This window comes from Muscardinus avellanarius, assembly GCF_963383645.1.
Source record: "Muscardinus avellanarius genome assembly, chromosome: X".
NCBI lineage: Eukaryota > Metazoa > Chordata > Mammalia > Rodentia > Gliridae > Muscardinus > Muscardinus avellanarius.
In genome coordinates, this window is record NC_137792.1 from 11525455 (window position 1) to 11549791 (window position 24337).

Consider the following 24337-nt stretch of genomic DNA (forward strand, 5'->3'; position numbering starts at 1 on the left):
TGAAATCATGTCTCACTAAGTTTCTGAGACTGGCTTTGAACCTATGATCCTCCTGTCTCAGGCTCCCCTCAAGTATTGGGGTTATAGACATGCACCATTGTGCCTGATCTTTGTTCTATTTTTATGAGAACAAAGATTACCAGTCCTAAGCTATGGTTCAGCCATGATGAAATGGTTAGAAATGGAAGAAAAGAGGAGAGTGTGAACCTGAGGATGTGGGACAGGCCCTCAGTAGCAGCACTGCAGCAAACTTATGAATGGATTCAACTTTGGCTGAACTGCTACTTAGAGAAAAATAACCAATTTTTTTTAAAAGAAGAGAAACAGAATAGTTTTCTCTGAAAAAGCACCATTAGTGCCTGTCTGTCTGCCTCTAGTAGACATATAATATTAGTTAATGCTCTGTGACCAAAGGACATAACGGAGAGCAAGGACATGAAAGAATTTCTCTTCCCTCAGAGATAGACTGTGGAAGCTAATGAGTAAAATGTTCACTTGCTAATGCGTGGCAGAAATCCATTATAGCTTCGCAATGGAGAAAGAAAAAGATTCGGGACAGGAAAAGGTGAGGATCCAGGCCCTGAAAGCTGTGCTTAGGGCTGGTTCTTCCAAGGAACCATGACTTGACTGCCCACACTGGAACTCATGCGTTACTCCCAACAGCAAGTGGAGGTCAGCAACCCAGAAACTGGGTGCTGTCTGGCTCTGCAGGCACACTGAGAATGGACTGAGCTCCAGCTAAGGAAGGGCACTAAAATTAGTATTATTTTTGCAAGTAATTTTATATTTAATATTTGATAATGAGAAAAGCAATTTTTGCTGACTCTCTTTGCCCTTATTTATCATAGGCTAATTTATTCTAAAATTTAGGCAGAAAAGTGAAAACAGGAGGGGCACAGTGGCTCACAACTATAATCTCAGTACTTGAGAAGCTGAAACAGGAGGACAGCCTCGGCAATTTAGTGAGATTCTTAGCAGCCTAGTGGGACTCTGTTTCAAAGTAAAAAACAAAAAGTTCTGGGGTTGTAGCTTGGAGGCAGAATGCCACTAGATTCAATCCCCAGTATGAAATGGAGAGAGAGAGAGAGAGAGAGAGAGAGAGAGAGAGAGAGAGAGAGAGAGAGAGAGAGATAGAGAGAGAGGGAGAGAGAGAAAGGGAAAGGATAGTGAAGAGTATAATTAATTTGGGGCATTCAGAGCCTCTGTAATTTAGAGGTCTTAGACCAGCCCTGGGGAAGATGAAGGGTATGCCCAAGGGCATACCCTTCCCCTTCCCCTAACCTAGTGCTTCCAGGCAGAAATACATCTAACCCTTTTTCACACAGAGCCATATGCCCAAGAGGGTAGGAGTTCCTGCATGTTTTGTTCTGTGTTGTCTCCCAGCATTTAGCATTGTGTCTGGCATTGACAGCTCTTTGGAGAATGTTCCATGGATATTTCCATTGTCATCATTCTCTTCCTTTCTCCCATATTACCCAATTCATTCCACTCCCACAAGATCCCAAGGTATCATCCGAAAACATTTTGTGTTTCTCAAACTTCCCTAAATGATAAAAAAACCCTCCAGGCATTTTTCAAATATATGGATTATTATCAGAACTCTGTTGGAATTTCTGCTCTGGGGAACTTAGGTAGGAGGTCAGGATTCTGCATTTTTGACAAGCCCATAGGATGAGTCTTTTCTTCAGACCAACACTAAAATAGACAGCTGGAGCTCAGCCCTTCTGCATACAAAGACTGGGGAGCCATGGTCACTTTTCCTGGTTTCTGGGAGTTATCAGAGTCAATGCCCTGAACTGCTAGTTAGCTGCATTAATAAAATAAGGGTGAGCGTCTTCTGGTCTACCTTCAGTCGCCTGGGCTCAGCTCTGCCTCCTAGCTTCTTGGAGAGACAAGCATGTGACAGGGGTGTTCAGAAGCCCCCTTACTTCTGGGATTGCCCATTGAACTTGTCCCTTTTCTCCAAAGGCAAACTATATGCTCCATTCCCTCTCCTAGATGTCACCAGCAGATGAACTGATAGCCACCTCTGTTGGGCCTGGAAATGACCTGGGACCTGTTGGGCCAGAGTTGACCTTTGCTGAATTTTTAGTTAATTTCAATTTCTTCACCAGACAGAGCATCCATCCAAAGTTGGCTAGATAAAGCTTTGAAGAACTCCCCGTCTTTGACATTAGAGAAGGAAAGCTCAAATCCAGATGTGACTCCCATATCAAGGCCTCCCAGCCTTAGTCAGAAGTCTGAAAAGATCTGCTTCTCCATTAGTGATTACTCCCAGGCTTTCTCATCCCTAGGACTCAGTGAGCTCTGCCTGGTTCACCAAACACTTCTAATTTCCAAGGAGAAAGTTGAGGTTATGGGGTAACTTGAGAAAGTCAAAATGCCACTTTTCTTTCTAGAGAGTGAATCCTGCAATCTCCAAACCTGAGCTTGAATTCTTGATGATTAGACACCAGGGAAGAATAACTGTAGGCCAAAAAGAGTATAATCTGCTCTGAGGCTGAAGGTGAAACAATCCAATAGGCTATGGATGTTTCTAGAGCTACACTGTCCAATATAAGAGTCACCTATGGCTATCTAAATGTCAACAAATGAAAATTAAATACGATTTAAAATCCAGTTCTTCACTCAGTAGCCACACTTCGAGTGCTTAATAGCTAACATGGCTAGTGGCTACCAAATTGTACTGCACAGCTGTAGAGAATGTCATCACCACCGAAAGTTCTGTTGGACATACCTGTTTGAGGCATGGTGTTTTCTCCTTGGCTCTGTCATCTCTGTGCGATGCTTCTTTACATCATTAGAAATGTATCTGTGTTTTTATTGGCAATTTTTATTGTTAGTCTAGAAGAAAAGAAACACCATTGACTAGTGCATTAAGAAACAAAACAAAAAAGAACTGCAGTACTTGGTGGGGGAGGGGGAAGTTGGTCCTCAAAAGGGTATAATTTTCTAGTTTTCTTTCTTCTATTCCTCTTCTACAAAAGCATCTTACTTTTTGTTTCTTTTCTCTTTCTACTTTTCCCATAGTGTCTCTTATTCCACGTTAGGCTTCTCTAAATGAAATGGTAGATCAGAATTCAAAAAGAAATGGGTCAGTAGCTGAGCATGGTGGCACATGACAATAATCCCCATACTTGAGAGGCTGAGATAGGAGGATCACTGGTTCGAGGCAAGCCTTAGCAACTTAGCAAGACCTTTGGCAACTTAGTGAGACTCTGTTTCAAAATAAAAGAATAAAAACTAGGGCAGGGGGTGTAGCTCAGAGGTAGAATGCCCGTGGGTTCAATACCCAGTGCCACAAATAATGATAATGATAATGATAATAATAATAGCTAAGAGTTTAGCTCAGAAGTAGAACCCCTCCCTAGATTTCAACCTCCGTACAGGTAGAAAGGAAGGGAGGGAGAGAGGGATCAAAAGAGAACCAAAAGCTTGCTTGGGGTATAGGGATAAACAGTTGGTCAGTGTGCCCCCTAATGGCACACTGGGTAAAAGGAAAAGAAGGCAGGAGACTGGGAGGAGCAGGCTGGGAGGAGCAGGGTGATCCCAGGCCAGGCAGGAGTCTGGATCTGCAGTGGTTGAGGAAAGTGAAGCACACAGCGCCAGTTCTCACCCTTCCTGAGGCTAACAGGCTGCCTGAGTGCTCCTGAGGCCCTCCAGAAGCCACTTTCTAACCAGAATCCTTGATTGCTAGCACCTGCTTCTCTAAGTCTTTCTCTTACACTCTCCAACTCGTGTGAAGTTCTGTCCTAGGCACCATATGTATAAGGGAGAAGGCCAATAGTGAATTATATGCCCTGTTTGGCAGTGGGGTAAAGGAGCCTTCCTTCTTTGATGTCTCAGATAAGTTTCAAGAACCCTATCATATGCAAATTCCCTCCCCTGGTACACATCACCCATCATGGGTTCACATTTTCATTCTCCCTGGATGAAACCAGGAAAAGTAACCAATTCGTAAAAAGATGGGAGGCAATGTAATGAAGGGGAAGGTTAAGAAAACCTGGGGCCAGAGGGGCCCCAAGAGATGGAGTAGGGCAAGAAGTGGGGTAGAGTTCAGGTGGACAACAGAAATAACATGCCAAACTACCGTGCTGGGGCCTGGGGCTAGAAAGCTGTTGCTAGGGCAATTTTCCATTCACCTCTGAAGCTTTCCTCTTTGTCCTTGGAAGACAGGACTCCCATTCCCACCCACCTCCAAGCAGTGGCCCTGGGCTTATCAAAGCAGGTGAGCCACTGTTCCAGAGGGCCAGGAGGAGAGGGGTAGGAAGAAAGCTGGCCACAGGCAAGTGGTTGGTGTCCTGGGCTGTCCTGTTCCTGGCTCAGGGACAAAGGATGCCCCAATCTGTATTGTAAATGGCAAAGTTTTCTCTAGCTGTGAATTCAATTTGTTTGTTCTATGTTTCTCTTTTTTTTTTCTTTTCTTTTTCTTCTTTTTTTTTTCCTACTGGGTCATTCTATCTCTGTTCTCTCAGTTCTTTATTTTTTTTAAGACGAGGCATCGCTAAATTGCTGAGGCTAGCCTCCAACATGCAATTCTTCCCAGTAGTGTGTGCCAAAGCGCCACCACAGCGAGACTTATTTTTATGTGAATACACCAGTGTGCAATTCCCCTTCACCCAGACCCCATTTCCATCCACCTCCGCACCTCAGAGTCCGCCAACCGCACGACTTAAAACCACTGGTGTTCAATACCCTATTTCCCTTTGTCTTGCAGCCGTCTCCAACCTGGACATCGAGAGTAAACTGAGCGTATACTACCGCGCACCATGGCACCAGCAGCGAAACATCTTCCTCCCAGCCACGAGGCCTCCGTGCGTGGAGGAGCTGCACCGCCATGCCCGGCAGAGCCTGCAAGCCCTGCGCAGAGGTAACTGATTCTAGGCGGGGGGCTTTTCTCCGAAAGAACTGGGAGGTTGGAGTCCAAAGGTTCTCTCTCCCATCAGTTTCAACCCCTCTCTTTGTTACAGCCAGTACTCTGAAATGATCCCTTTTCTACCCTGAATGAAATCCGTGCGTAATATCATCTACCTATACACATGGATGCAAATATTAAGATTAGCATTAAATCAGATTTAGCGGCGCACGCCCGTAATCCCAGTACTTGGGAAGCTGAGACAGGAGGACCGCAGGTTTGAGTCCAGTTTCAGCAACTTAGCCAGATATTGTTTCAAAATAAAAACTAAGGGAAAATAGAGATGGGGTGAAGCTCAGAGAGAGGCATCCCGGGGTTCAATCCCCAGTGCCACAAAAATTAGCCTGATAGTCTATGATAATGAAGATAAATTAAAAGAAAATATTAATATTTTAAAATATTAATATGAATATGTATTTCAGTGCACAAATGCCCAGTCACAACCATGCTAGAAGGCATAATGAAAACAATTAGATTTTTATACCTGTGGAGGATAAATTTGAATTAAATAAAGACAATCAGAAACCATTCCAAACAAAACATATGGAGAAATGAAGGTGTGCCCTGGGTGGAGCAGGAAGACACAACCATAAGATCTGGTATAGTTCACATATTTTAGATATGGGTGAAAAGCTACTTTGGATTATAATTAAAAAGGAATTAGGAGCCAGGCATGGCATATACCTATAATCCCAGTACTTGTGAGGCTGAGATAGGAGGATTGCAGGTTTTTGGCCAGCTTCAGTAAGACAGTGAGGCTTTCAGCAATTTTGTGAGACCCTGTTTCAAAATAAAATAAAATAGCTGGGCATGGTGGTGCATGCTTGTAATCCCTGCGCTTGGGAGGCGGAGACAGGAGGATCGCACTGGTTCTCTGGCTTAAGAGACCCTGTTTCCAAATAAAAAAATATAAAATAGGTCTGGGAGTATAGCCCAGAGGTAGAAGGGTTTCCAGGAACCCCAGTACCACCAAAAGAAGTAAATAAAAAATAAAATAAAATAAAATAAAATAAAATAAGGCTGAGGGTGTAGCTCAGAGGTTGAATAACCCTGGGTTCAATCTCCAGCACCAAAAAAGGGGGAGGGGATTAGTTTTGACTCATGAATAGGTTCTCAGGGTTTTTTCCACCTATAAAACATTCAGATGGAGTACCTACATATTGTGAAGGACCTGGGACACCTTTTCATTGACCATTCTAGGCATCACTAGATGGCTCTCATGCTTGGCTCTGGCCCATTTATCCTAATGAGCAGGGCCAACCTCATGAGGGCTCTTCTGCTTCTGTTGAGAACCCAGTGAGCTACCTGAATTCTACAGAGGGCAAGTGGAGGCCCATGGAGACAAGGAAACTTGTTCAGACTCACACAAGGCAGATTAGGGACTTTGCTGGGACCCAGACCACAACCACAACCTGTGAGCCCCCGCCCCCCGCCAGAGCTGTTTTCCTCCTCTTCATTCACTGTGTCCCATGAATAAATAAATATACATATATACACATATATGTATGTATATATATGTATGTATATATGTATATATATATATATTTGTATATATATATATTTACATTTCTCTCATAGTCCTGAGAGCACCAGAGATAGGCACATAGCAATCAAGGTAGAAATACAATCTTTTCTCACATTGCTACTTTCCAGTTCCCCTAAATGATTTTAATTAGGATAAAGGAATTGAAATTGAGTGTCATCCTTTAAGAATGATTAGAATTCTTGCCATGGAGAGAGATATTGTCTATACATTTATTGTCCTTATTATACCAAATTCCCTACAATCTTAAGGAATGCAATTTGGTAAAAGTATTATAATGCAAATAAAATTATTTTTTCTTTATGATACTGGGGATTGAACCCAGGTTCATTCTACCTCTGAGCTACATCCCTGGCACTTTATAGTTTTTATTTTCAAACAGGATCATGCTGAGTTGCTGAGGCTGGCCTTGAACCTGCAATCCTCCTGTCTCAGCCTCCCAAGTATTGGGATTTTAGGCATGTTCCACTATACCTAGCTGCAAATAAAATATTTAAATGTCATTATCAAAGCAGAAAAATAAAATTATGACAGATATAATTTTCATCTTCTCTTCTTCCACATTTGTATGATTTCTGCCATTTCCCCTAGCCTCATCTTTTTTTTAATGAAATAACTAACCTACCAACATACCTAAAGCAATTGTTTCTAAAAATCCCTGTTAGTGACAGATTCTAGGACACTTAAATGGACACAGAGGCTCAGTGTCCTCTGTTGTATACTTCCTATTCACTTTAATTTATAGTTGGCTAAAATATTCTCCAACTTTTTTTTATACTGAGGATTGACCCCAGGGGCATTCTTACTTCAAGCTACACCCCTAGCCCTTTTTAAATTTATTTTGAAACATGGTCTTGTTAAGTTGCTCAGGATAACCTTGAACTTGCAATCTCCTATCTCAGCCACCCAAGTACTGGGATTACAAGCATGTATCATGGTAGCCGGCTGCAACACATTTTGAGTCTAAGTCACCTTCTGGAAATCTCTATTTCTGTTCTTGCCTTTTTTTTTTCATCCTGGATTAGGCATCCTTTGTGTACTATCCTTTATAGTCTCCCATCCATTGTGCCTCGTACAACCTTTGGTCATAACTAACCACCATGGACCTGCCTTCCACCATCAACCCCTGAGCAACTCAATGGCAAGGATGATATCTTATTAATTAATTATATTCAAAGCACATAGCGTGAACCCAATATATGTGTGAAACTGAATCAAATCCTGCAGAAAACCGGTTGAGCATTGAGGGCATAAGATGACTGCAGAGGAATCCAATCATTCTCACTAAATACTTTCTCGGATCCTGTCATTAGGGAGCTTGAGTAACATTAGCCCTTTAGACATAATTCTTTTTATCCCTTTATTATTATTAATCAGTCCGCCCTGATTAGATTTTTATGGATTCAACCAGATAACACTGAGCCACTCTTAAGCTATCACATTTTGCTGCTTTGTCAGGTTTGGACTTAATGGCAGTACTGAAGAACAGCAAGTGCCAATATCAATTTTCTCTGAACTTCCTTCTGGGAGGAGGTGAGAGAGGGATATGGGGCCTCCTGGGGTTCCGATGCAAGACTGTGGCGCTGCATCTTGCCCTCCACAGACTGCCTTGTTTTGTGGTCGGCTCAATAGCAAATCTTGGGTGTAGTAGTTTTAATAGCACTGCAGAGAGTCATAAACAGGAATTATAGGCATCATAGAATTAAAAACATGCAGTGTAGAATTAAAATGAGAAAGGGACATTTTTTTTAACCTTGTCCAAGAAACACAGTAGCTGAGCAATAGTATTCATCAGCATAATCCACTTCTGCCATCTGGTGGTCATAGATAGTACTGCCCTCTCAGACATGGCCTGGCTCTGCTCTGCAAATGCTGTCTGTTGTGGGCTTTCCTGGAGGTTCTCTATTTGGACAGCTGGAAAAGCCCAGCCTGGCTTCCACCAGGAGGAAGTGCATGATGAAGCCCAGACTAGGGAGACTGCGGTGGCTGCAGCTTGGGACTCTTTTTGGAGACAAGGCTATAATGAGGGAGCTGGGAAACTGAGATTAAAACCAAGAGATTGGCTGCCTTCAAGATCTGCTTAATAGCAAAACCCTCAAGAAACTGTATCAAAGGCCAGACATTGGGCGGGAGCCAAGGATTAAAAAAAAAAGAACACTCAAGTACTGACTCGGCCCACGAGGAATTCCTGTACTACTAAGGGAGACAGACAAGTACCCAGGTAAGTTTAGTACAGATGTATGGGAGAAGGCTCCCCAGAGGCAGTGACATTGAAATGGATTGCAAGTTATTTAGAATCCAATTACTTTTTCCCTCTTTTTCTCGGCAATTCTTTAATGCTCAGAGCCAGTAATGGCTTTAAGTGATGCCATCTTTTATGTTTATAAAACAGGGAGAAAGATTAATAAGTGGCTATAAAGAGATAATTATATTTTGTTTTCTTTCCTTTCAAGTTTCTGGCTAAGGTCTTAAGTTTCACCAATCTATGGGAACAAGGACCAAGATGCTACTGCACGGATACTGCAGTTTCAGGCTCTAGTGGACCAATGTTCGCCCTACCGCATTGCACTAGCAAAAAATATTATTAAGGAGCCATTAATCCAGCCTGCCTACTCCCAGCCTAGGGCAAAGCAAAAGATATATTTAAGGCAGTGTGGGAGAAGAGCAATTGAATGGGGAATTGAGTTGATGTCTCCCTTTTAACTCGGCCCCTCCTTCCACCTCTTCTTAATCAGTAACACCTCTATTCTACTCCCCTTGATAAATTTAAGAATGTAATAGGTTTGCCTGGTGCTGCCCATTTAGAAAAGCCTGCGCTGCTTGCAGAGAAAAATGAGGGTGGCACTGGAGGTGGGAGCTTTAACAAGGGAGACATTCATCTCAAAATGTCTTCCTGATAAACATGGACTCTGGAGGTAGGTTAGCAGAGACCACCTACATGGTGCTGAGCACTTTTCTCTGGCTGTGAATCGGAGCCAATGTTTTGGGAAAGAATCCCAAGCAAAGGAAGATGAGGAAAATGATCACATTTTCCTGAGATAGGTACTAAGTCTGCAGTTCAGGCAGTGAGGACAGCCAGATTAGACCAGAGTAGTCATCAGAAAGCTCAAGAGGGCTTACTTAGTGCCTAGTTTGAGGACCACATGAATGAGGCCAACAACAGGGAGGCAGCTAAAAATAGTGGGACTCAGAGAAGCATCTACCTAGCAGGGAGGATACCACCAAAGAAACCAGTTATAAATACAGAAAGGAATGGGGTGGGAATTAGGAGAGGGCTAAATGAATGTTGTATGCGTGTATGCCTCTACCACCTTGGACCCCATTAAGATGTATGACTACAGATGCCGGGCTTGGTGGCACATACTTGTAATCCCTGTGCTAGGGAGGCAGAGACAGGAGGATTGTGCAGGTTCAAAGCCAGCCTTTCTGGCTTAAGACAACCTGTTTCCAAATAAAAATATAAAAATAGGTCTGGGAGTGTATCCCGGAGGTAGAAGGGTTTCCAGGAACCCCAGTACCACCAAAAAAAAAGATGTATGACTACAGCTGGGCGTGGTGGTACACACTTGTAATCCCAGCATTTGGGAGGCGAAGACAGAAGGATTGCGGTTCGAGGACAGCCTCAGGTACTTAGGCCCTCTGCAACTCAGTGAGACCCTGTTTCCAAAGAAAGAATAAAAATAAGGCTGGGGGTGCATCTTGAAGGTAGAATGCCCCTGGGTTCCATCCCCAGTGCTGCAAAAAAAGTGTATGACTACAGTGCACCAATAAAAAATAAAACATTAAATAAATAAATAAATAAATAAAGAAAGAAAGAAAGAAAGAAAGAAAGAAAGAATGTGGAATGCATTCCCACATGGGCTGGAATTTTGCAGAGAGACAGCCAATTTGGGGAGAAAAGATACTGGGGATTGAATCCAGAGGCTTTCTACCGCCAAGCTATACCTCCATCCCAATTTTATTTTTTATTTGGAAACAGTCTCCGTAGGTTGTTAAGAGCCTCACTAAGTAGCTGAGGCTGGCTTTGAACCTGTGATCCTCCTGTCTCAGCCTCCCAAGTACTGGGATAATAGCCTTTTTTGTAGCCAGTATGTTGGGCAGGGTGTGCTTTGTGATTCACAGAGACAAAGGAAAGCTAAGTTGTGTCCTCGGTGACTCTGAGATTTCTTTTTCTTTGATGCTAGAGATGAAATACTGGGCCTTGTCTTGGTGATTCTTATAATGAAGTCAGAACCACTTCACCCCCACACATCTCATTCTTAGCTTTTGCCAGTGACAGCTTTATTCCTAAGCAGGACAAATATTGTCACTGGGATTGCCTTGCTCTCTCTGGGAGCCCAGGACTACAGACAACTCCGAGTTTTGTGGATGATGTGAGCTTAGATAGCTGCAATTGTGTTCTGGTCACCAGTTTCCTAGAAAAAAATTATAATGAGGTGAAAGCTCCAATGTGTAGCACTTGTAAATTTCTATGATGTGAATCATCCACTATGATGTATTTCCAGGTACCAACCGCTGAAAAACTGGCTCACAAAAATTCCTGAATCTACATCAGTTATTCCCGCAGAACCAGTGTGAGCTCTGAGTTGTCAAATTTCCACTCCAGCACTAATGGAAGCAGATCTCCCACCATTGTTCCTTATTTTATTTTATTTTATTTTATTTTATTTTATTTTATTTCTGTACTGGGAATGGAACCCAGGGGCATTCTACATCTGAGCTACACCCCCAGCCCTATTTTTATTCCTTATTTTGAAACAGAGTTTCACTAAGTTCCAGAGGGCCTCACTACGTAGTTGAGGCTGGCCAAAAACCTGTGATCCTCCTGCCTCAGCCTCCCAAGTACTGGGATTACAAGTGTGCATCACAATGCCTGGCTCCCCGATTTTATTTTTTATTTATGTTGTTTTGAGATAAGGTGCACTGAACTCAGAAGTGAATCATCTTAGCCAAGTGTGGTGGTGCACACCTGTGATCCCAGTACTTGGGAGGCTGACACAGTAAAACTACAGGCTTGTGCTGAACCTCAGCAACTTAACAAGGCTCTGTTTCAAAATAAAAAATAAAATAGAGCTGAGGGTGTAGCTTAGAGGTAGAATGCCCCTGGGTTCAATCCCCAGCACTACCAAAAAAAAAAAAGAGAGAGAGAGAGTCATCTTATACAAAGATTAGGAAATGGACCGACTTGTGTTGATATATCCAACTTCCTATGAGTAGCAAGTGAAATTTCAGCTAGGAACCATTCTGAAAATTGGATAGAGTATACAGATAAGGTAGATGACAAAAGCTCACTATTTCTATAGTCTTTTGCAAATACTCCCAAGGGGGAAAGAGAAATTGAAAATACCAAGCGTGTTTCAGTTGTATCACTTTTTTCTGCTCTATCAGAACACCGGAGCCGAAGTGACCGCCGAGAGCAAAGATCTGCTGTCCCTCTTTCCATAGCTGCTCCGCCACTGCCCGCCTACCCTCCAGCTCACAGCCAGAGGAGGCGCGAGGCGAAGGACCGCCACTTCCTCACGGTAAGATTGGTGGTCACCAATAGCCCTGTGCTCACTGGCCCTGAAACATCAGTTTGTCTTGGGAGTCCATTTCCCCCTCCCAGTGAGGGAAGCTACAGTCGCTGAGAGAGCAAACCATGGGTGCTCGGGAGCATGTGACTCCCCTCTTGTTTCCTTTCCAAAAGAAATGTCTCTTTTTTGGAATGGAAAAGGTATGCAGGTAGATTTTTTAATTGACTGCTTGCACAATGCAATGAAGGAATAACGTTAAGGAACCTAAAGCCAGAAAACAAATTTGCTTCTGCTTACAAGCTAAATAATTTAGGGCAAATGACTTACCTTCCCTGCACTCAGTTCCCTCTCCTATAATATAGAGGTATTCGTAGTATCTAGTTTGAGCTGGGTATGGTGCTGCATGCGTTTAGTTTCAATATTTGGGAGGCTGAGATGGGAGGATCAGTCTCAAGGCCAGCCTCAGCAACTTAACAAAACCCTCTCAAAAAATCAAAAGGACTGGGGATATAGCTTGGAGGTAGAATTCAATCCCCAGTACCAAGAAGACTTCCATAAATGTTCAACACAGTTTCCACTATTATTTACTACTAGCCAAGTGACAGTGTGGCTGACTTAGTGGGCCAAACCAGGGAATAACATATGTGATATAGGAAATCACCACTCGGGCAGCAGTTGTGTTCGCTTGTCGTGCTTTCCCATCCTACAAAGGAGGCTAGCTCTCCGGGGTAACTTAGCTCGGTGACATTGTCACCGCTGGTGATTTTGGCCTTGTCTGGGTGGATACAGCTGCAGCTTTACCCCAGGCCCCAAGCATGGGCCACAGATGACGAAGCTGATCCTGGCTGAGAATATCTGCAAACCCTATCAGGAGCAGCTGCAAACATGTCACCCCAGGTATGCCTTTTTGGACCTCAGTGGGGTCAGTGAGCACTTTGTGCTTCTGACTAGGGCGTAAGGGAAATGAGAAACTGTTTTCTGTGACCAGATCCACCCAGTCTGCCTGCCTGGCTGTCTGTAACTCCTGCTCCCTTATATGGTTGGAGACCTAAAGTCTAAAGAAGTTACAGCAGTGTGGGTACAAATAGGGGCTTTTATTTGAAATTTAATTTATATGTATGATTCAGAACCTTGCACCCTTTATGGCTTGTCCAGTATTCAGAGTAGTGCAAAGTATTTAGGTTTCAAGATTCCAGTCGTCCAGGTGGAAACACACTTCACTTAAATGAGTCTGCATGATGCGACACATCCAGCTAAGACCTGGAGTGAGAGTGGACGATATGTAGACGCTGTCCTTAGTCGTGGCTGGACAGTAGGTTCTACGTCCTACTTTGCTCGTGAAGTGCACACGGAGTACCATGGTGCACTCATTACATGGCTGCGATGCAGCTCAAGGATGAGAAAGAGGTAAGAGCCTTTTGGTCTTCTGGTTCTTCAGCTAGAGCAGTTACACATGCTAGTGATTTGTCATAAAGGCCCCCACTTGACAGAAATTCTTATTAAGCGCAAATCTGCTTGCCGAAGCATTTGCTTTTAATGAGGCATTTTCTGCATAAAAATGCTAAAAATATTTTCCCATTCATTATAACATGTTTTGTGGCTCATTAAGTTGGTTTTCTTAAGGGGGGGTTTTAGAGAAAAAAATTTGAGCATTTACAGAAATGACATAAAAATATAACCCTTTCTCATAATCTGCATAATTTTAATAATGTCTAAATACCAAAGGAAGACTATAGGAAAAGCCTCAAAATAATGAGTAGCAATGAGAGCGCTTCATTTACCCAACAAATATCAGTAAGAGAGGGCCCTAGATTACACTTACAGAAACTTTAGGAAGTTTGCCCATCTCAAATGATAATACTTACCATTTCCAAATAATTTGGGGAGATTTGTTTGAGTTGGGTCAACACGTTCATTAGAAGATTTTTCCATTCAAAGTATATCCCTCAGCCTGGAGTGGTGGTGCACACGTGTAATCCCAGTACTTGGGAAGCTGAGACAGGAGGATCACAGGTCGGAGGTCAGTCTCAGCTACTTAGTGAGGCCCTCAGCAACTTCCTGAGTTTCTCAACTTAGTGAGTTTCTAAATAAGAAATAAAATAGGACTGAGGGTGTAGCTCAAAGGTAGAAGTCAATCCCCAGTAACACACACACACACACACACACACACACACACACACACACACCACATCCTTCAGACATGGACAGAGTGTGGTCTCATGTATTTTGTTTGCAAGGCTGTATATTGCTAAAAGAATCAAGATTGCAGGGATAAGGATGTAGCTCAGTGGTAGAATACTTGCCTAGCATGTGCAAGGCCCTAGGTTCATCTCTAGTACCATGCCAAAAAAAAATAGGACAGGAAATTAGTCATCAAATTTCTGGACAGGTATATTCTTAGACAGAAAATTGCTGGGTAGACATTTTTCCTAGATGGTGACTCTCCTTCTTTCTGAGACTTAGTTGAGGCATTTTTTTCTTTGAAAAAATAAACATTCATATTAAGATTCTGATTAGCCAGATATGTTGGTGCATACCTGTAATTCCCGTACTTGGGAGGCTGTGATAGGAGGATCCCAGGTTTGAGGCCAGCCTGAGTAACTTAGTGAAGCCTTTAGCATCTTGGCAAAATAAAAAAAAATAGGGCTGGGGTGTTAACTTGGAGATAAAATGCCCCCAGGTTCAATTCAAGTTTTCTTCCAAAATATTCTGTATACTGCATACTATACTTTGGTCATTACTGGCATAATCTGTGAAATCAAACTGCCTGAATTTGAATACCAGCTCTGCCACTTTGGAACACAAAGCATGTTCCAGTGTCTCAGGGAGAAGAGTAGATAGAACCTCATAGGATTAACGCTAAGGATTGAATGTGTTAAAATATATGAACAGCCAGGCGTGTTGGCACGCACCCATAAACTCTGTACTTAGGAGGCTGAGAGAGAAGAGGATCACAGGTTTGCAGCCAGCCTCAGCACCCTATTTTGAGACCCTATTTCAAAATAAAAAATAAGTCTGGGGTGTAACTCCAAGGTAGAATACCCCTGGGTTCAATCTCCAGCAACACACACACATACACACACACACACACACACACACACACACACACACACACGAACAATAGGATCTTGATGCTAAATATTCCATAAATAATAGGCCTTATTTGAATGAATCCTGATATATCTATATGATGAAATAAAATATCAAAAAAGTGTTATAGCCAAGGTATGGTGGCACACAACTGCAGTGCCAGTACTTGGGAAGCTGAGATATAAGGATCGTAGATTCAAAGCATGTCTCATCAACTTAGCAAGACCCTGTTTCCAAATAAAAAATAAAATAGGGTTGGAGTGTAGCCTGGAGGTAGAACACCCCTGGTTTGATCCTCAGCACCAATAAATGTTTGCATGTGCGGTACTGGGGATTGAACCCAGGTATCTTCTACCTCAGAGATATACTCTAGCCTTATTTTTATCTATCTATCTATCTATCTATCTATCTATCTATCTAAACAAGATGTCCCTAAGGTACTGAGGGTCTCCCTATATTGCTGATTCTGGGCTCAAACTTGTGGTTCCCCTGACCCAACTTCTCAAGTACTGGGATTACAGATGTGCACCACCATGCCTCGTTAGAATATTTGATGAAATGGAAAAATATATATTTCAGCATCAGGGATTTTAAACTGCTTATACAATTGTATATACAGAATGATCACAAAAATATCTTTTGAATGTATATATACATGCTATATAAGAAACAAGGCTGGAAGGCTATATATTTGTGCTTCCCCAGTTGTGCTGAGATGCCCTTGGGTGCTGCAGTGAACTCCCTAAAGGGGCAATGGAATATTTTAAGTTTTCAAGTGATACAGTGTAATCTGTCTAGCGACATCTGGAAATGACTCAGAAGTAACTCCATGGCTCTTATAAGTAGGAAGAAGGGCTGCTGAGTTTCTTGTCAATTAATTTATACAACAATTCTCCAAGGAGAACTCACAAGAACTTGGATGAGGCAATGTAATTTAAAACCCTCTGTTAGCTGAAAATCCAATGGGTGTCCCTAATTAAACCCCATCTGGAAGTCTTCCCTCATCCAAGGTGCAAAGGAGCTGATTTCAGGGAAATGTTCCCTAAAAAAAGCATTTCTCACTTGGAGCACCCATAATCCTGGTACTTGGGAGCCTGAGATAGGAAGATCAAAGCTTTGAGGCCAGTCTCAGCAACTTAGTGAGACCCTGTTTCAAAAAACATACAATAAAAAGGAGTGAGGGTGTAGCTTGGAGGTAGAATGCCTCTAGGTTCAATACCCTGTATCAAAAAAGTATACCTTAGATCCTGCCTGATTCGATTCTGAAATTCTTTGTGTCTCCTATTAGAAGAGACCAGCCCTGCCAGATACTTACCCGTTAGAAAACTCACTTTAGATCATTCCTTTGGGACATGAGGCTACTGTGGACCTAGGCTACAGGGGATGCATTGAAATGAACATCTCTAAATCTATATTTTTGCCAAATAGCCCAAACTTTTCTCTCATTCATCACAGAAAACAACACCGCTTTAAACTGGAAAGGGACCTAATAGTGTTTGGGCTGGGCTGGGAGCCAAATATAAAATGTTTATAGGAAAAATGCTATCCCCGAGGGCAATGTGAAGGAGAAATTGTCAACTTCTATCCACATGATTGAACTTGTGGCTCTAATGAGCTAGTTAAGAGGCAGGACACTGATTATTCATGGTGGGTGGAGACAGAGGATTAGGATAGAAAAAGGTGCCCCTGTGGGGTATGTTCATGTGCTGCACCAAAAACCAGTTATGGAAACTAATTTGCCTCCAGGCAGAATTCCCAGGGCATTTTTCTTCCTTGTCTAGACTATGGTCACGTTGGGAATGGCAAGTGGTCATCAAAACAAGGAGCCTTTGCCAGAGCCAGAACAGGTAGCCAGCTCTCTGCAGATCTAACTGTGGGTCTTCACTCTTGGTATCAAATATTGGAGATGGCCCAAGCAGCCTTCACTAATGAGAAAAAATGCTTTGGTGTGCTCAAGAACCTTTAGATTTAGTGTTGATGACTGGAAATCTGCTTGTTAGAGGTGGTTGAACTCATTTAGAGAGAGAGAGAGAGAGAGAGAGAGAGAGAGTGTGTGTGTGTGTGTGTGTGTAAATATACACTAAGATTTCCATGTAGCTGAAAACAATTACCATTAATTACTTTAATGATAATGGTTATATTATACTAAGATATATAGAATTATATATATGTATATATATTATATATATTTTTAAATTGCCATAATTTCCTTAATGGCAGTTATTATATTATTATACTGAGATATATGGAATTATTTATGTAATATGTTACTATATATTACACTAAGATGTTTAAACTGAGCCGGGCGTGGTGGCGTGCACTTGTAATCCCCGTGCTTGGGAGGCTGAGACAGGTTCGAAGCCAGCCTCAGCTACTTAGTGAGGCTCTCAGCAACCTAGTGAGAACCTGTTTCCAAATAAAGTATAAAATAGGTCTGGGAGTATAGCCTGGAGGTAGAAAGCCCCTGAGTTCCACCCCCAGTACCACCAATAAATAAATAAATAAAATAAAAAACATGTTTAAACTGTGATATACTGATAAAAGATGGTTCCATTAAACTAGGGATCCTGTGAAATGCACCAATATCACAAAACGGAATAGGAAACAAATTAGCAGATTTACATAGAATGGTTGCAAATGATTAATGATTGCAAATACCAGTGAAGGAATGCACGAGGAAAGAATTTTTATGTGGCCAAGCTGTTCTTCAGCTATCAAGGATTATAGGCTGTAATATATAGGTTCCCATCTCCCAGTGTTTCCTCCAAAACGCTGTCGAGCAAAACAGGAAAAATAAAACTATACAGAAAAGCACAGCATCAGCATTACTTGAAGACAGGGGATGCCAGAACACCAAATTAACTGTTAAGTAAAACACACACACACACACACACACACACACACACACACACACAGAGTATCTTTCCAGGTTTCTTCTTGTGACAAGATTCAGAGAAACTACATGGAAGAGGAGAACTAGCAGTGGGTCATCAGGTTGATCTAAAACCACCTGGGAAAGCCAGGCGTGCTGGCGCACGCTTGTAATCCCAGCATTCGGGAGGCTGAGACCGGAGGATCGCGGTTCGCGGACAGCCTCAGCTACTTAGTGAGGCCCTCTGCAGCTCAGTGAGACCCGGTTTCAAAATAAAGAATATAAAATAGGGCAGGAGGTGTAGCTCAGAGGTCAAATGCCTCTGGGTTCCATCCTCACACCTGCAAAATACATACATACATACATACATACTACATACATACATACATACATAAAACTACCTGGGAAATGTAAGTCTATACAAAGACTGAAATAATTTAAAAATGTCCAAATAGATAAAATGTACAGCAGGAGAACTCAGAAGTGTGTACACACTGCAGGAGTAGTCTTGCATATGTGAAGCTTCCCGGGAAGGACAAAGGCAAAAAGGAAAGTAGATAGGCCCTTTGACAACTGGAGAAGGAGAAATTACCCAAAAAGCCCCAAATTGGAGGACAGATAACTTCTGCCCTGCCACCACAACAAGCACACCAGTACACTAACATATGCAAACTGTGATATAACTGATACAGAGTGGTTCCATCCAACTGAGAAGCTGCTGAAACACACCAGTGGCACGAAAAAAGGAATAAGAAACAGATTAGCAGACCCACACAGAATGATTGCAAATGTCAATGAAAAGATGCATGTGGCAAGGATTTTCTATGCAGCCAAGCTGTTCCTCAGTTATCAAGGCTCTAGAAAGGCAGGTTTCAATATACAGGAACTTAGAGGATTTTATACTCCTGAGTTCCCTGTGAGGAATCTACCTGAGGACAAGCTTCATCCAACCTTATACCTGAAAAAGTGTCAGCAAAAAGGTTAGTACTAGCACACCTTAAGATATGGAAATGTAGATCTAAAACTAAAACAATGGTAGGGATGGGGATGGGAAGCAAATGTACACATGTTACCTGTGGTGACAACAAAGACATTATACAACCAGAAATAAGACAAGAGAGAGGCAAGCCAGGTGTGGTGGCACACACTTGTAATCTCAGTGCTTGGGAGGCTGAGATAGGAGGATAGCAGGTTTTTGGTTAGCTTCAGCTACTTAGGCCCTCTGCAACTTAGTGAGATCCTGTTTCAAAATAATGAATAAAAATATGGCATGGGGTGGAACTTGGAGGTAGAATGTCCCTGGTTCCAATCCCCAGTACTGCAGAGAGAGAGAGAGAGAGAGAAAGAGAGAGAGAGAGAGAGGGAGGGAGGGAGGGAGGGAGAGAGAGAGAGAGAGAGAGAGAGAGAGAGAGAGAGAGAGAGAGAGAGAAATAGAGATGAGCATGGGGGCTAATGCCTATCATCCCAGTACTTGGGAGGCTGAGACAGGAAAATGCAGGTTCGAGGCCAGTCTCAGCAATTTAGTGAGACCTTCAGCGATCTAACGAGACCTTACTCCAAAATAAAAAATAAAATAGGGCTGAGGGAATAACTTGGAAGTAGAATACCCCTTGGTTCAATCCCCAGTACTCCCCCTCCAAAGAAAAAACCAAAGAAAGAAAAGAAAAGATGCTTATTAATTATTGTCTAGGTAACAGGTGAGAATTGTACTAATCTGAACTGAGAAACTGGTTGATAAAAATACAAATGATAAAATATGGTATTAAGGCTATCAACATGGTATAAATATAAACATGACTATTGGGGGAAAATGCAATCTTCCTAAATACCAGCAAGAGTTTTTATATAGTTAAAGCACAAAGAAATATCTTTGCAGGAAATCAAAATACAATAAAATACAATTATAAAATATATCAGTTATATGAAGAAATATGAATGGGCTTGACTTGCCAATTACAAATAATTAGCCGGGTGTGGTGGTGCATGCTTTTAATCTCAGTACTGGGGAGGCTGATACATGAGTATTGCAGGTTCAAGGATAGCCTCAGCAAGTAGTGATACTCTCATCAACCTAGCGAGACCCTGTTTCCAAATAAAAATAAAATGAGGCTAGGGGTGCATATCAGAGGTAGCATTTCCCTGAGTTCAATCCCCAGTGCCACACAGAGAAATATTAATTTAGCTTACAAAGCAAGACCCAAACTATATGCTATATCATGTGACATAGCAAAAACAAAATGATTAAGAAAGACTCTGTAAAGAGAAAGATAAAGGCGTAACAGGCAAATTAAAACAATAAAAAAAAAGCAGCGATAAGAGCCAGGCATGGTGGCACACACATGTAATCCCAGTACTTGGAAGGCTGACACAGGAGGATTGCAGGTTCGAGGCCAGACTCAGTAACTTAGCAAGACCCTATTTCAAAATAAAAATATAATAGAGCTGGGAGTGTAGCTCAGGTAGACCGTCCCTGGGTCCAATTCCCAGTATCACACATATAAAAAGAAGAAAGAAGTATTAAAATTCTAATATCAGACAATGTAGAAGAGCATTAAATATGACAAAGGTCATTTTAATGCTAAAAATTCACAATTCACAAATAAAATATAGCGCTCATGAATATTTATGCAACAAACAACACAGCAAATACCTTTACACAGCACAAACTACAGAACATAAAAGTAGATAGAGAAACACACTAGAAATAAGAGACTTTAACACACTGCTCTCAAAATAAGACACATCAAGTAAACAAAAATAAATAAAGAGATAGAAGATAGAAACAACATTGTCAATAGAATACTATGCCCTGTTAATAGAGAATATACCTTCTTCTAATGCACCCAGGGAACGGTCAGAAAAAAATGATTAGAAATTATATTTCAGAATGTCAATAACTTCCAAAAATAGAAATATTACAAATGATGCTTTCTGATCACAAGATAATAAAACTAGAAATTACTAACAAAAGCAAAAAACAAAAAGTCATTTCCACCTGTAGCTCAGTGGTAGAGTCATTGCCTAGCATGCACAAAGCCCTGGGTTCAATTCCCAGTACTGCTAAAAAAATCTTTTATTTTACAATTTTAGGTGAAAAGAAGTCTATAAGCTAAAGTTACACAATTTCTTAAGAATAATGACACTGAAAACACAATTCAACATTGTGGAACAGAATAAAGCAGCAATAAAAAAATATCCAGCTCTAAATACTGTTATCAGTCAGACATTTGGATGAAAATAAATATAAAAAACTAGAGAGCAAAAGAAAACAAAAGGCATGAAATAATAAGATAAAAGTAGAAATTCATGATGTTGAGAATAGAAAAACAGTGGATTTCATTATCAGGATCCTGATTGTTTGAAAAAAATGGCCAAGAAAAAGAGGAGAAAGTGCAAATCAACAAAATAATAAACATTGAGACAAAAATAAAACTTTTTTTTTCGGTGGTACTGGGGGTGAAACCCAGAGGCTTTCTACCTCCGCACTACATTCCCAGCCCTATTTTATACTTTATTTGGAAACAGGGTGTCACCAAGTTGCTGAGAGCCTCACTAAGTAGCTGAGGCTGGCTTCGAACCTGTGCGATCCTTCTGTCTCAGCCTCCCAAGCGCGGGGATTACAAACATGTGCCACCATGCCCGGCTCAAAAATAAAACTTTTAAATGATGAGACTACTTTATAAGCTTCTGTGCAAAACATGGAAACTTAGTTAAATTGATAATTTCCTAGATTAAGATCACCAAAATTTTCTCCTTTAGAGTCATTAAGTTTCAACAAAGTAATTATGGATGAAACAGACATTTTTAAGGAGTCATGCCACCAGGCCCGGATGGCTTCCCAGAGGAATGTTTTAAACCTGGGAAGTCCATATATTCCTAATGCCATATAAATTGTTTCAGAGTATTGAGTATGAAGTAAAACTTCCCTGTCTCTTTTTATCAAGCACGTATAACATTGATATATAAACTGATATAGTCCCCAAAATTACAGACTACTATCACTCACAATTACTGGTTCAAGAATAATAATTTACATATTAGCAAAAAATACAACACTATATTAAGAAATTAATATATCATTGAATAAATGGGATTTATTCCAACAATGGAAAATGTATTCAATATGAAGACACCTGTTAGTATCACGCAATATATATATATATATATATATATATATTTATATATATATATATATTTTTTTTTTGGTGGTACTGGGGTTCCTGGAAGCCCTTCTACCTCCGGGCTACACTCCCAGACCTATTTTATATTTTTATTTGGAAACAGGGTCTCTTAAGCCAGCACAGCTGGCTCCAAACCTGCGCGATCCTCCTGTCTCCGCCTCCCAAGCGCAGGGATTACAAGCGTGCCCACCACGCCCGGCCCACACACCATATTAATAGATCTAAGAGCCAGAAATGATGGTGAATGCCTGTCATTGCAGTACTTGGGAAGCTCAGACAGGAAGACTGCAAGTTGACAGCCAGTCTCAGCAACTTATAGTGAGGCCCTCTGCATCTTAGTGAGGCTCTCTTTTCAAACAAAAAACAAAATAGGGCTGGAGGTATAGTTCAGAGATAGAATGTCTGGGTTCATTCCCCAGTACCTTGAAGAAAATTGATCAAAGAGGGCAAAACCCATATGATTATCTCCATGGATGCTAGAAAACCCTTAAACTAAATTTGGTGTCTTTTTTTTTTTTTTTTTTTTGCGGGTCTGGGTGTGGAACCCAGCAGCATTCGACCTCCGAGCTACACCCCCTGCCCTATTTTTTATTCTTTATTTGGAAACAGGGTCTCACTAAGTTGCGGAGGGCCTCACTAAGTAGCTGAGGCTGTCCGCAAACTGTGATCCTCCAGTCTCAGCCTCCCGAATGCTGGGTTACAGGCGTGTGCCACCACACCCAACTTGGTGTCTGTTTTTTATACATAAACTCAAGAAAATAAGGACTGAATGATACTTCATTAACATGAATCTGTGTGTATACACATATATGATTATATACGATGTTTGTTTGTATGTATGTGTGTGTGTGTGTGTGTGTGTGTGTGTGTGTGTGTGTCTCAGAAAGCCAGTACCTTTCCTAACAGGGAACAATTCGAAGCATGTCTACTAAAATCAAAACGAAGGCAAAAAAAGCTCACTATCTCTCCTACTACTTGCCTTTGTATTCAAGTGATATTTTTATTTATTTGCGGGTCTGGGGATGTAACCCAGGGGCATTCTACCTCCGAGCTACACCCCCAGCTCTAGTTTTTATTTTTATTTGGAAACAGGGTCTCACTAAGTAGCTGAGGCTGTCCGCAAACTGTGATCTTCCTGTCTCAGCCTCCCGAATGCTGGGATTACAAGTGTGTGCCACCAAGCCTGGCTATATTCAAGTTATTAATCGATATAATTACACACGATAAATCCATTTGAGGCATAAGAATTGGAAAAGAAGTACACTTATATCTAAAGATGCTATGATAATATACCAGAGACTCCTCAAGAATCAATCATAAAATTAAATCAAGCAATAAACAAATCCAGTAAGCAGCAGGATATCAACAAAAAGTCAGTATCCTTCATTTACACAAATAATAGCCAATTAAAAGATCTAATATGAAAGAAAACCCCATTCATAGCAGTAACAACGATTAAATACTTAGGAATTAATTTACCAGAAATGCGTAAAATGTATATGCGAAAAACTCTAGGAGACACAGAATTAGACTTTCTCAAGTGGAAAGATATCCCCGATTATTGGACAGAATGACTGAATACTATAAACAAATCAGTTTTCTCTAAGTTAATTTACATTTAACACCAAATAAAAATAACAATAACCTTTATTTTATGGAGTTAGACCCCATAATACTAAAGTCTTTATAGAAAAAACAAAGGAATAGGCAGTACTCACAGTATTTGTGAGGCTGAGATAGAAGGATCACAGGTTAGAGGCCAGCACACGAGAACTGAGCAAGACTCTGTTTCAAAATAAAAGGGATTGGTCATGTAGCTCCATGGTAGAATGCCTCTGGTTCCAGGGATAGGGGCATCTTCCTCCTCCTCCTCCTCCTCCTCCTCCTCCTCCTCCTCCTCCTCCTCCTCCTCCTTCTTCTTCTTCTTCTTCTTCTTCTTCTCTCTCTCTCTCTCTCTATCTCTCTCTCTCCTCTCTCTCTCTCTCTCTCTCTCTCTCTCTCTCTCTCTCTCTCTCTCTCACACACACACACACAAAAAAAAAACCACTGGAAAAGGAAACCTATGAGTATTGACTATCTTTACAAGACATTCAAATATATGTAAAGTCTCAATGATTACAGCACTGTGGTAGTGGCACATGATTAGACAAATGTACCAGTAGAATAAAATATAAAATTGGGAAATAGATTGGAGCACATATGAAAACATAAGATTATGGTTAG

The 24337-nt window shown here is 41.4% G+C and overlaps 1 protein-coding gene across 4 annotated transcripts in view; it reads left to right on the plus strand.

The window, feature by feature from the left end:
- The window catches only part of NHS (NHS actin remodeling regulator), a gene marked incomplete at both ends in the record, with an annotated part of 393363 nt that overhangs the window by 341642 nt on the left and 27384 nt on the right, over positions 1 to 24337 (plus strand). For all 4 annotated transcript variants that reach the window (XM_080718566.1, XM_080718567.1, XM_080718568.1 and 1 more), the window contains 2 exons: positions 4718 to 4870; positions 11847 to 11980. In XM_080718566.1, the coding sequence (XP_080574692.1) occupies positions 4718 to 4870; positions 11847 to 11980 (287 nt within the window). The remainder of the gene's footprint in view (positions 1 to 4717; positions 4871 to 11846; positions 11981 to 24337) is intronic.